Source organism: Cryptomeria japonica, chromosome 4 (genome assembly GCF_030272615.1).
Source record: "Cryptomeria japonica chromosome 4, Sugi_1.0, whole genome shotgun sequence".
Taxonomy (NCBI): Eukaryota; Viridiplantae; Streptophyta; class Pinopsida; order Cupressales; family Cupressaceae; genus Cryptomeria; species Cryptomeria japonica.
Window position 1 is genome coordinate 737102154 of NC_081408.1, and position 12892 is coordinate 737115045.

At 36.7% G+C, this 12892-nt stretch overlaps 1 protein-coding gene across 5 annotated transcripts in view; it reads left to right on the forward strand.

Annotated features, from left to right (window-relative positions):
- LOC131027445 (protein arginine N-methyltransferase 1.5) overlaps positions 1 to 12892 on the forward strand; it is a 113730-nt gene that overhangs the window by 31288 nt on the left and 69550 nt on the right. For all 5 annotated transcript variants that reach the window (XM_057957518.2, XM_057957521.2, XM_057957520.2 and 2 more), the window contains exon 3: positions 1854 to 1971. In XM_057957518.2, coding sequence (XP_057813501.2) covers positions 1854 to 1971 — 118 coding nt within the window. The remainder of the gene's footprint in view (positions 1 to 1853; positions 1972 to 12892) is intronic.

A 12892-nucleotide genomic window follows, 5' to 3' on the forward strand; every position in this document is an offset into this window, starting at 1 on the left:
GAACCCATGTTTTATTCTTGAGAAGACTATGATGCTCAGCTTCCATAGCCTTCTTCCATTCAGGCTTTCCTTGTGCTATAGAATACGTTTGAGGCTCATAAATACTCTGAAGATTTGCCGTGAGAGTAAAATTTATTGTGTTCTTTTTGCTCTTGCCTCTAGAAGATCTCCCCTCAACAAGTTCATCATCATGAACAACACCAATGGTCATTTCCCACCATTTAGGCCAGAGAGTAGAAGCACCTGTATCTAACGCAGGAGGATCAACATAAGTAGGAGTGTGTGGAAGAAACTCATCGGAATGCTGATCCAGGTTTTCGCGAGGAAATTCTAGTGGAACAAGATCCTGCCTAGGAGATTCAACATTCTCTGGTTCAGAATCATTAGAATCCCTCCCATCGGGTGGAGCTAAGGGAAGTCAAACATCCAAATCCTTAGCCTTCAAAGGCTGATCTTCAGAACTGAAAATAGTAGAAGAGAGCTGAAAAGGTCCTCCTTCGCCAAACACAACATCTTGACTTAATATGAGATGATTAGTGTTTACATCAATCAGCCAATAAACCTTATGATCATCATTGTAGCCCGTGAACATCAATTTTTGGCTTTTGGAATCCAGTTTTGATCTCTTTGCATTTGTAATCCAGTTTTGATCTCTTTGCATTTGTAATCCAAACATAATCAGTAGAGCCAAAAACATTCAAGTGGCTGATTTTGGGCTTCCTCCCAGACCAAGCTTCCTCTGGGATCATCTTCTTAACAACCTGTGTGGGAGACTAGTTTAGAAGGTACACTGCATTATAGACTGCTTCAGCCCAAAATTTCTTAGGAACATTTCTATGTTCCAGCATAGACCGGGCTATTTCAGTGATTGTGCGGTTTCTTTGCTCAACAACACCGTTCTGCTGAGGAGTGTAGGGTGTGGTAAGCCGGTGCTTAATACTGTGTTTTGCACAGAATTTGGAGAAATCGGTAGAACAAAATTCCCCTCCATAATCTGACCTAAGAGTTTTGATGGGACATCTTGACTCTTTTTCAGCTAAGGCCTTAAACTTCTGAAATTCAGGAAACACTTCTGACTTGTATTTTAAGAAAACACCCACATTTTTATCTTGAAGTCATTGACAAATAACATAAAATACTTGGCGCTAGTGCCTGATGCAGTGTTCATCGATCCATAGGCATCTGCATGAACTAGCTGCAAGACCTTGGAGGCTCTACAAGCGTCCCCATCTGAGAAAGGAGTCCGATGTTGCTTTCCTGCCTGGCAAGATCTACAAACACCATGACTCTGGGACTGAATCTCAGGTAACCCAACAACTAGACCCTCCCGAGCTAACTGAGAAATAGTTTTTGTAAATTGGAAAATGGGCATTCGAGGAATTAAATCAAGAATATTATATACACACACAGACAACACGTTAACCATCGCTTTTAGTATTTTCTTCTAATTTTCTAGCTGAGTTGTTTGATATCATGGCTTTTGTAATATCTTGTTCTTAGGTTAATTTGTTTCCCTTGCAGTTCTTGCTTTATAAATTTGAAATGGATGGAAACTCTAAAACCGAAAAAAGGATATAAACTTACACTAGAAATAGGCTGATTAAAAATTCAAAGTTTTTAAATGATAATGGTCATTGACCTTTCAAAGTAAGATACACTTATTAGATCACATATCATCCAGTTTCTGAATTTCGCTAAACTGTAAATATTGGTGTTGAGATTATGTGGGTGTTTACAGATATTGATTTTTGATTTGCTGCATTGACAAGTTTCCTTTCATTGATTATGCTTTATCTGGCATATAGTGAACCTTTTGTTTTGTTCATATTGCTCATGGTTTTTGTTGATTGCAGACTGACCCTGTATATAGACCCAGTGAAATGAAAGAGAGTCAAAATGGGCCAGGTGTTCCTCCATTTGCTGGTTCTGATCTGGTCTTGAGTCCTGCACAGTGGAATAGTCATGTAGTTGGTATGTTATTTCATGTTTTTTTAATTGTTTAGTTATCATAATTTTACCTATTCGTTTGTTAATCTTTTTGAGAGCATACACCAAATATGTTTCCATAGCAGCAGACCTAATGTTAATGTTTGATTATTACAAGTTCATGTCTGATCTATTATTAAATGTAACAAACTGTAGCACATGGAAATGAGAGCAAATCAGTACAAATTAGACGTGGAAAATTGTTCAATAAAATGATTGTGAACACACGTTGCTGGTTCTTATCTATTGAACCACATAGAAACTGATCTTGGTATAGGGCAAGCTCAAACTTGTGTATGGTTAGAATAGAATTACCATGATTCTGTACTCAGTTCAAAGCTGATTTTATAAATTGGTAGGTATTAATAAAATAAAAGAAGGGGGTTGTGAGCCATGGTGAATGTCCATATTACCGAAGGTTGCTTTTCTTTGAAAGAGTGAAAACAAGAATCTCTACCCTAGAATCAGATAGATCTTAAACCTAACCAGTCAAGATGCTTGATGTGCTCCTTGCAGCAACGCTAGCATACTTTGTAGAAACATGTAAAACAATGGCAACTTTCACTCTATTACATAAGAATGCATTTATTTAAATACATTAATATCTTGATTTGTATACATTAATATCTTAATTTCACTGTATTGTCGCCCAGGAAAGAACTCTATTGACGCAGGTCAAATGAGTCTCCCAATGAGCCTTTCAAGCTAAACTTCCAAATATGATGCAGTCAAAAGAGTCTCCCAGTGAGTCTTTCAAGCTAAGCTTCCAAATATGATGTAGAAATTAGAGACAGTTTCCTCTCGGTACAGAGGAAATGATGAGGACATTTAATGTAGCTAGAAATAAATCAGAAGTAGGTGGACAGTTAGAATGCCTATAGAGGGTAGACAACAATGAATTAATAGTAGGTGGATGGCTGGAATAACTACAAAGATAGGATACAAGTAGGACATCTGGTAATATTGTAATAAATTACAAGGACAGCTGGAAATAGTAATGTCATTGGAGATATTTAGCTTATAATATAAGGCTTCTCCTATGCAAATATAAGCTCAATTTTTTTTAAAGAGTTGCATACTTTAATACTTACGTTACCACAATCCAGTTTGATGCCTAGTGTTGCTATGAATATGTTTTGACTTTTCTACCATTTGACTAATTAATTTTCTCTCTAACGGCATGATTAAGCATGAGTTCTCTCCCTATGCCCTTTGGGAAGTAGTATGCCACCTTTTTACATGATGTTTAGTATCCCAAACTGTCTCATCTCTGTTGTTCTTGCCTGATGAATTGCTGGGATGAATAATTCAAATTACCATAGTCTAGTTTGATGCCTAAAATGCATATGAGAATGTTGTTTGACTTTTTCACCTCACTTCTAATTATTTTTCTATCTATTGTCATCACTAAGCATGAGTTCCTTCCCCATGTCCTTTGGGAGGTAGTGTGTTACCTTTTCCCATGATGTTCGTTAGTCCAAAGCATACATGGTCCTTGTGGTTCTTGCCTTATGAATTGATGGTAGATGAATAATTCAAAACATTGCATCAAAGATTCTATCATTTCCGACCTCATGGCCTTCCTTCTAGTTCATTTGCAAGTAGATAGTATCCATATTTGCTACAAATGAAACGAGAATTTCTTGCATTTAAGCTCCTAGATGCCCTCCACAACTTGGCAAAGACTTTTTGGCATACCCTCCTCCCAAGGAGGTCTTGCTTGCTGTTACCCTACCACCCTTGTAGCTTGACCCCCAAAACGTTGATCCCATGACTTGGGTCACCTATGCTAGCTTACATCATGTTCTTCCCAGCAGGCTAGTTGATCAAGTCTCCTTTCATTTTGTATTTTCTTTCCCTTTGACATTAGGAGAGCTATTCAGAGGGACGTGAGTTTGAGTTCCTCAATTATATTGTGTATTCACTTGTGGTGGTATGTTCATGTCACTTTGAACTCTCCTCTATGGACTCTGAAACCCCAAGATGGATTCATACAATGAGTATTTCTCACAAATTGATGAATGGTATCAATTGTTCAACTTGGGTTTCTTTAACACTAGTGGATGCATTGCTTGATGGTCAGATAAGAGCGTGTTTCGAATATTATGGGTTGAGTTATGCCATTATATTCATTGTTTGTATATGATTTGTTTACTTTGCATGTAGGTTGTCATAGTGGGAGTTATTTAATATTTTCTAAATTTTGTCAAAGGATCTTACAACAAACATAAGGGGTCGTTTGGATTTGTCCCTCTATATATTTGCAGGAATTTCACTCTCCAGGCATCCCATTTCATCTTATCAAAATTCCGTTAAAATTTGTTTGAAGACTTGTGTTCAACAAATAATCTTCTGTGGACAAAAAGCCATTGGAGATTAGCAATCAGTGGACAGAAACCCATTGGTACGTGAGGGTGATCTCATTCAGAGGTTGCATTGGAGCTTCAAGATTCGACTGTTTAAGTTGTTTCTACTTCTGTGTTGTTTGCAGGTTTTGGATTGTAGTTTGAGTGTTGTGTTTGGTTTTAGTGTTGTATTATATTAAGTTTTTGATTTGATTTTGCATTGCATATTCAATCCTTGGAGCTGGAGATTTCATCATTCCAGTTTGGCAGTGTTGTTGTGATTGTAGGGTTTCAGAGTGTGTTGAGTGAGCAGATTTCAGTGCGGCGTTTTCACATTGGTTTGAGTTGTTTCGTGATGTTGCTGTGACTGTACATCAGTCCCATTTTGTTGTACTTAATCAGATATACCATTAATATAAGTTGCTATTTTATATTTTATCATTTTTATGTTGCCAAGTGAAATTGGGTGTGATAAAATTGATAGATTTGTATGCAAATTTGTGTTGGTTGTAAATGATGATAAATTTATAGCACATAGCATCTACAGGCCGTAAAAATGCTGTCATTTGTTAATAATGACCTGTAAGTTCATTTTGGTGAAGCTTCCCTTTGATTTGGTTATCAAAGTGTTAAAATCGGGTGCATAGTTTAATGAAGAACTTGATAAGTTTGTGAGTATTAGTTGTATTTCCAAATTTTCTTTGAAGAGGGTTTGAAGTTCTATATTTAATCTCATATTCGTTGTGTGTTTGTGTTATTATCTAAATTGGAAATAATATTTTAATCTAGGATATTACAATTTAGAAATTCAACCTGCAACTCCTCACAATCTGTTGCTTTGTTAGTGCATTATTTTCACATAAACTCTTGGTATCATCGAAATAAAATAAAATATTTGAGGAATGAAGAGAGGAGATTTGAACAAGCTAATTTGGAATATCATAAAGAGAGCAAGTGTAGGGGTAATTAGTATTCGAATGGGGAGTTTTCCGTTGGAGGAGATTATGTGAAAAAGCATTGTTGTTAAAATAGTATATAAAAATGAATATCTGAAAAATTAAAATTACAAAAGACGGTATAAGTTGTTACAAACATTATGAGTAAAAGAAACTGAATAATATAAAGTTTGAATGACAGTATAAGGTGTTGCAATTTATCATAAACTCTTGGTATCATCTAAATAAAATAAAATATTTGAGGAATGAAGAGAGGAGATTTGAACAAGCTAATTTGGAATATCATAAAGAGAGCAAGTGCAGGGGTAATTAGTAGTATTCGAATGGGGAGTTTTCTGTTGGAGGAGAATATGTGAAAAAGCATTGTTGTTAAAATAGTATAAAAAAATGAATATCTGAAAAATTAAAATTACAAAAGACAGTATAAGGTGTTGCAATTTATTATTGTTGCAAACATTACGAGTAAAAGAAACGGAAAAATACAAAGTTTGAATGACAGTATAAGGTGTTGCAATTTATCATTGTTGCAAACATTATGAGTAAAAGAAACTGAAATATACAAAGTTTGAAAGCTTGACAATCGATTGGTCTAATAATCAACAAGCATCTATGGTATAATATTATAATATATATATTATTCATCAAGTTCAAGATACAAAGTACAATAATACAAAGTAACATTGACACAAATTACAAGGGCAATATAACTCATTGTTTATTGCAAATATTGTGGCATACTCGTCACTAAAATTCCTAGACTCATCTAGCTCCTACCCCTAGACCTTCACTGCCATATGCGGGTCTCAATCCTCACCAATTTGCATCTAGCTCCTACACCTAGACCTTCACTGCCATATGCGGGTCTCAATCCTCGCTAATTTGCATCAGCTCCTTAGATTCTACAGTGTTAGGTTTTAATTTTTTTAAAGGTTGCGGAGCCTTACTGAGCCCCTCTTTAAGTTGAGGTTTAAAGTTGTACCTTATTTCTTTTCATTTTTGTGATTTTGAACAATATAAATGTTTTTTCTTTCATTGGGGATGCTTGGATGCCCCCTAAACCTACCTGAGAATGGTAGGACATTTTTGGATGCTCCCCCAGAAGGGCAACGTTGTTGGGGATTGCTCCCTATTAGAGCTTGAGTGTCAAGGATGTCCTGAGAATGTTTTGTCCTCATCTTGCCATCTTGAATGTAACATCCAACTAATCTGAAAAAGAAAAAGAAAATAAACTTTGCTAAACTAAGAAATTAAATACTTATTTTAATCTATGTTCAGCTGAAAATGAAGTGTAGTAACTAACATAACTGAAAATAACTAACCATTACGTGAAATGGAAGACATTAACTAACTTTTCATTTAATCAACATAAAGTAGAGAGAGAGAGAGAGAGAGAGAGAGAGAGAGAGAGAGAGAGAGAGTTTTATCTTCCCGATGTCCAACAAAAGCAACAACATAAAGGGGAGGGAGAGCATCATCAAGGACTTTTCTGTCCAACCACAGACCAAAGTCTCCTGTGCCGCTTCCTATTGGAAGGGCCCTACCCATCACGAGGAAAGCAGATACAAGATGGAACAATGCCAACAAACCTCTGAGCCTGGTGTTTAGAATCTACACATACTAACCATTCATACACTGAAGGTACCTCCTAACTTTGTATGACTCCCTGGTGTAGTAGTGCATCTGACTCTTATGAACTGATAGATGCATGCAATTTGCTGTGCTACCTCGGCCAAGGTTTTCATAAAAAGCACGTTGAGTGCTTTCCTTGTTCACCACCCTTACTCGGCTTACTAAGAAAGGATACATACTTGCATCAACGCATGGAATCCAATGGACCTTCAAGGTTCATTCCAAATAGGTAATGGATATACTAGATCAAGAGACATTCCTTTGTACTTCTAAGAAAGTAGACTGTTCGAGCAATCAAGCATGGTTTAATAACAAGTTAAGCCAATAAGTAACTCTACTCTGTTCTAGTAGGCTGACAACCATCCTTCCAAACTACAGAACAGTTAAATACATATTTCCAAAGTCTGGTCTTTGCAAAAATACAATGAAACATCCAGAAACAAGAAACAAACTGATCTGATCTATATTATTTAAGTAAATCATGCAACACCACAAGGTTACGAAAGTTTGATCCAGGATCAGAGGTTTTGATCCCCACATAGCAGTCAAATTAACCACAAAGAAACACATCCATTTGTCCAAGACTGGGATGGAATGTGAAGTTTTCCCAGTCATACTTTGACTTAGTATGCTGAGATAGTCTGCATCCGTTCCTCCATCAAGACTAAACAATTCATCAACAATGCAAAGCTGATAGCAAAATATTGATTTCAATGCATAACTAGCACGATACCTTTTAGATTCATAAACATTGATGAAGAGCAAATAATAGAACTATGAATAATAGAGCTGGGCATTTTCTCTTGCCTGAACAATGACATATGCTGAGACTAGCACAGAGCTTCCACAACAAGACCACCCTCTCGGCTTGTTCCCAAACACAATATCCTCGTAGAGCTAACTATTGCTTCTTCAATCGAATCAGCTAAAGGAAGATATGACAGCCACAATGCAAGAGTTCGACAGTATCGCCAAGCAACTCGACTACAACATTAACCTCTATTCCCAGTATTACCACCGAAAGCAATCACCGTGCTCAAAACAGAGTAACATTACTATGTTCTTCTCCGGACAGAATTAACAACCCCCATGACATCCATTGATGCCAAATTAATAACAATCCATTCACAACATAGTGCGTAAAAGCACTGACATCTTTAATGCAACGCATAGCAGTTACAAGACACTTGACCACTGAGTTGGTGGCTTCCAAACAAGAATCTTGGAGCAATGTAGAGATAAATATCCATAACATATAAAGAAATGGTATACTAGTATCCATACACGTACGTGTGTGGTTACTAATATACTCATAAGTTATGAAGCCCACAAAGTTGGCAAGAAAATATAATGATATATATATATATTACTCCTCTCACACAATAAGAAATAATCATAATAAGGAATAGACTCAAACATAGGATAACCGACAACCTAACGACACGAGGGTGACAAGTGACTCAGGGTTAACATTGGTAGGGTGATTTGGACCTTACCTTACCATGGCCAAGACATTCAAGATGTTTGTCCGGTTAATCAGATCCAAGAATCATTGGCTTTGCTTATTTCTAGTATTTGCAATCCTCTCCTTGATGATACTCTCCCTCCCTCCAAGGGTAGTGTGCATCTTGCATTCACTTGGTCACATGAAAGGAAATCGGTTAGACAATTCTTAAATATCAATAACTTAACATAAGAAGCATCATTTAATAAACCTATCTACTCAATCCTTTTCCATTCAATAATTATTACATCCACATGTGAAAAATGGATATTTAACTTGTTTATCCAAACAAAAGACATAATATTCTTCATAATTTCCAAAATTAGGAAGGTGGGATGTAACTGTGAATGACCCCCCTAAAAGAGATTTGTTCCGAGGGATGGCTCTCTCTTGGGGTTTGAATGCTAGTGGTAGTGCAAGAACATTTTATCCCCATCCTTGGGATGTTTAGAATGTTTTGGATGTTGGATCTAGGGTAGGGGATGTGTCTCAATGGACCTCTATGAAAAAATCTTACGGTAGTTGTGGAGGGCATCCATGAACCTTTCTCACCTAAATTTCATGCTTATTATGTGGAAGGAGACACCAATAATCTTTACATGTGGATTATTGTTAAAGAGGGTTATAAACTAAGAGATAATGTAGCCTCTAATGCATATATTTGCATTCTTCAATGTACTAATAATTCACGTGAAAAGAAACACAAGGACAAGATGGTTTGGATTGTCTACCAAAGACAAAAGAGGGAAAATCAAACTTGGCCATGACAGTAGAATGTGATTGAAGAAAAGGCGATGGAGGTGGTTGGCAATCCTTAGCAGACCATATATCAATGTGGATCTTGTCGTGGTGAAATTTGAAGGATCTTTAGGGGTATGAGTATAGGGAGGTTATAGGGAGACTGAAATTTAAAGCAAAATAGTTGACATGGTGGAGCTTATAGAAATACGGAAATCTTTAACAGTGGCTGTTGAAGTTCTATTGGTAAGAACAAAATCAACCACAACATATGCTCCATTGTGAGTAAAGTATTTGAATTTCAATTTAAAAATTATGAAATATCCCATTAAGAATGTGAAATTTTTTCCAAATCCAATTGTTTTAGACAACTCAATAACAGCATGATTTTGGACAAGATTTTGATAGGTTCTAGTGTGGGCAATGAAATCAGACAAAAGAACATCATCTCCCAAGACAATAAGTGGGAATTCTTTAAATATCAATCAAGATGGGGCTCATTGTCAGAATGAACAAAAAGGTAAACCCTTTTAAAGTTAAATTTGTACGTACTTACATTGCTCATCGAAGGTTATTAGGTGCAATCCTAGACCAGAGTTATGCTTATAGTTCAAGTTTCAGGTTTGTCTCAGTGACCTGTTTGCTGGGGCCTGCATGGTCTTGCGCTCAGTCCATTATGCTGTACATTTCAGTGAGGTATCCTGACACTCTTATTGTTGGACCTGAATTTCACAAATTTTTCTCTGTTTTAACAAATGGGTTTGGGTTCTACTTTTAATAGTTTAGCTGTTCACATATTTCCAGTATCCATGGATAACTTGGATTTAATGAACAGATAATATAAAGTTTTCTCAACATCTAAGAACAGGAATGAGTATTAAATCTGGAACAAACTTTCTTCTATAACATTATTGCTAACAGAGAACATAAATTAGAGAGTTCTGATCTCAACAGTGAATATCAATTCTTGAAATAAGAGTCAGGGATTGAGATATCCTTCAGAAAGTACATTTCAGAATTTATGGGTATTCATAATAGACCTGCAGATAAATACAATATGACTCCTCACTGGTAGCTACAGAACTCATCCAGATCTGAACATTCATATCTAATTCTGCATTTTTGATATCCTGTAAGCTTGAACAGATTTACATTCAGGAGTACAAACTCTGTAACATCAGCCTATATCCCTGTGTAGTATTTTATTAGCAAACACCAAGTTAATCAGTAAATACTTTGAGGCATATAGCAGATATAATAATGTCTGTATTTGATGCTGATGCAACTTGAAGAACTTAAACTCCAGGAACAGAAGAGTTCGCCTATACTTCCAGGCTAAGTCACAAGGTTCGAATTCAAATTCGAATTCGACAGCCATGAAATTCGGATGAAATTCAACAAGGGAAAGATTTGAAAAAATAAATTCGGATAAAATTCGCCTTATATAATTTTGTTTATTTTTAAATATATGTATACTTCTAATAAATTATCAAAATAGCTTAACATTACTAAATAGATTTGAAGTTATTATAAAATGATGGCCAGAGTTCTTAAACTCGCCGCGAGTCAGGCGAGTTCGCCGAGTTGGCGAGTTCGCCGAGCTCGGTGAGTTTTGCTGACTCGGGACTCGAACTCGGCGAGTTTTGACCATAACAGGTCAATGTTTTGACTTGTTTGACAAGTTAGTCTCTCCATCAGGATTCATATATGGAATATAACATTTAAGTATAAGTGACATTTCCTTATGTCTTTTCTCTTTCTTATACTTTAAGTTATATTCCATATATATTGTCAGGATGTTTGAGAGTGGTTTTGGACCTCCATGAGTTATAATGTAAAATCTAGTTTTTGGAGGATCCTTCAAATTTCCAGACAGTCAAATTTCAGGCCATTTCAGGATCAGAATGACATTCCAGACTTTTAAGGCGAGTTCACTCTGACCTTGATGTAAGGGACAAGACCTAGGAGGACACTATGCATTCAACCAAGGTTTGATTTAGCAACTTGAAGCGTGACTAGATAGTACACAAAAACCCTAGGAATGATCTAAATAACCCCTAATCACTCAACTGACCTAACCTCCTTCATTCCACCTTGAGGAGATCCACCTGAATTGATGACCTTTGAGAAACTCAATCCCTTCAATGCAAAGGCTAAGACACTAAAACGACCAACAACAAAACTAAAAGAGCTAACCCTAGAAAGCAAAAAGTGGGGGTCTTCATTTGCAATGGGGCGATGTGTGAGTTCCTCACAACAGGGATGTTTCTTAGAATTTTGAAAAAAGGGGGTGAGCTGGGGACATTTCCTACCTGTCCCCACATCCCAAAAAATCCCCCCATGGGGCACAAGGTTATTTTTGGCAAGGGACATGTCTCTGAGGAGCATATTTTCAAACCCTTATGGCCTCACAATTCCCCCTTCCATCCAACATATATATAGCCTAAAAACTAAGAGGTCCAAGAAAGACCAAGGTCAACTATAGTCCCAAGGTAGAACCTAAGTTCAACAAGCACACTATTTAATGCTACCATACACAAGCACTCCTTACAGTTTCCAAGTGAAGATGTTCTTGATGTCTCGTGTTGGTGCTCCCAAAATTTCAATTTTGCCAAAGAAAATACTAAACAGAAGCCCCAAACAAGTAGATACTCTACCAGCATGCCTTTCATGGCATAACAAGCTAGCACACATTATAATTGGGCTTTATTCAATAATGGGTGCATGAAACAAGTTTTAAATTGTCAAAAATCTCTTAATTTCAAGGGTTTTTTAATTTTGCCGAGTTGTTGCCGAGTCATAGCCGAGTCACGAGTCAAGTCGGCCTTGCCGAGTCCGAGCCGAGTCTGAGTCTGGGAACTTTGATGATGTCACATTTATAAAATGTAAACCATAAGAAACATAGGTATTTCAGTAATGCTAGTGATCATTTATGATATGCCTAATACTATGTACAGTGGAATCCCTTTTGAACCTAAAATTTTTACTAGGTGATAGTTCAATGTGGGCTTGCAAATTATTATTTTCTGTCTGGCCTTTATATAGCCACAGCTGGGGACCATGTTGAATTGAATCTTAGCGTGCAGGAAACCACCCTTTTATTCTAGGAACTTGCCATTTCTTTTATATACAAAAGTGTCATTGTATTGGATTACTTTATTTCACATTTGTAGTTTTTGTAAAAGTTATTCTGCCGTCTGCCCACTTTTTAGCAGAATTTTTTTATGGCCGAATTTGAATGATTTTTTTATAAAAATTTGAAATTCGATTAAATTCGAACCTCATCCATGAAAATCGCCATATTCTGTGACTTAGCTTCCAGGCACCACCATACAACCTTTGAAATGAAACTCCACAGTCTGTTCTTACTGTTGAAGCTAATTGGTTGACTCCACAAGTCGAACTCCTTGGTTTGCACTGTCTTTCCACGCAAGGAAATATCAGTGACCATCTTCAGAATGCATATTCAGCAATAGTTGCTGCTCTGTTATAGGCACCAAACCAAACAAGATCTAGGGCTGAAGAAAGACCACGACTCAGGGAAGGTGGAAATGCTGCCATGACCTGAAGGGAATACTCACACCATCCATTCCATAGAAGTTTGCTGCCAGCAAATAAGTAGCGGCCACCTAGGAATTGCAAGACTAATAGCGACAGGCTAGTGAACAGACCCAACTATGCATCTTCTTCACAAGAGTTGGTTTTCCTTCATGCGTAGACTATCTTCCCAAAAT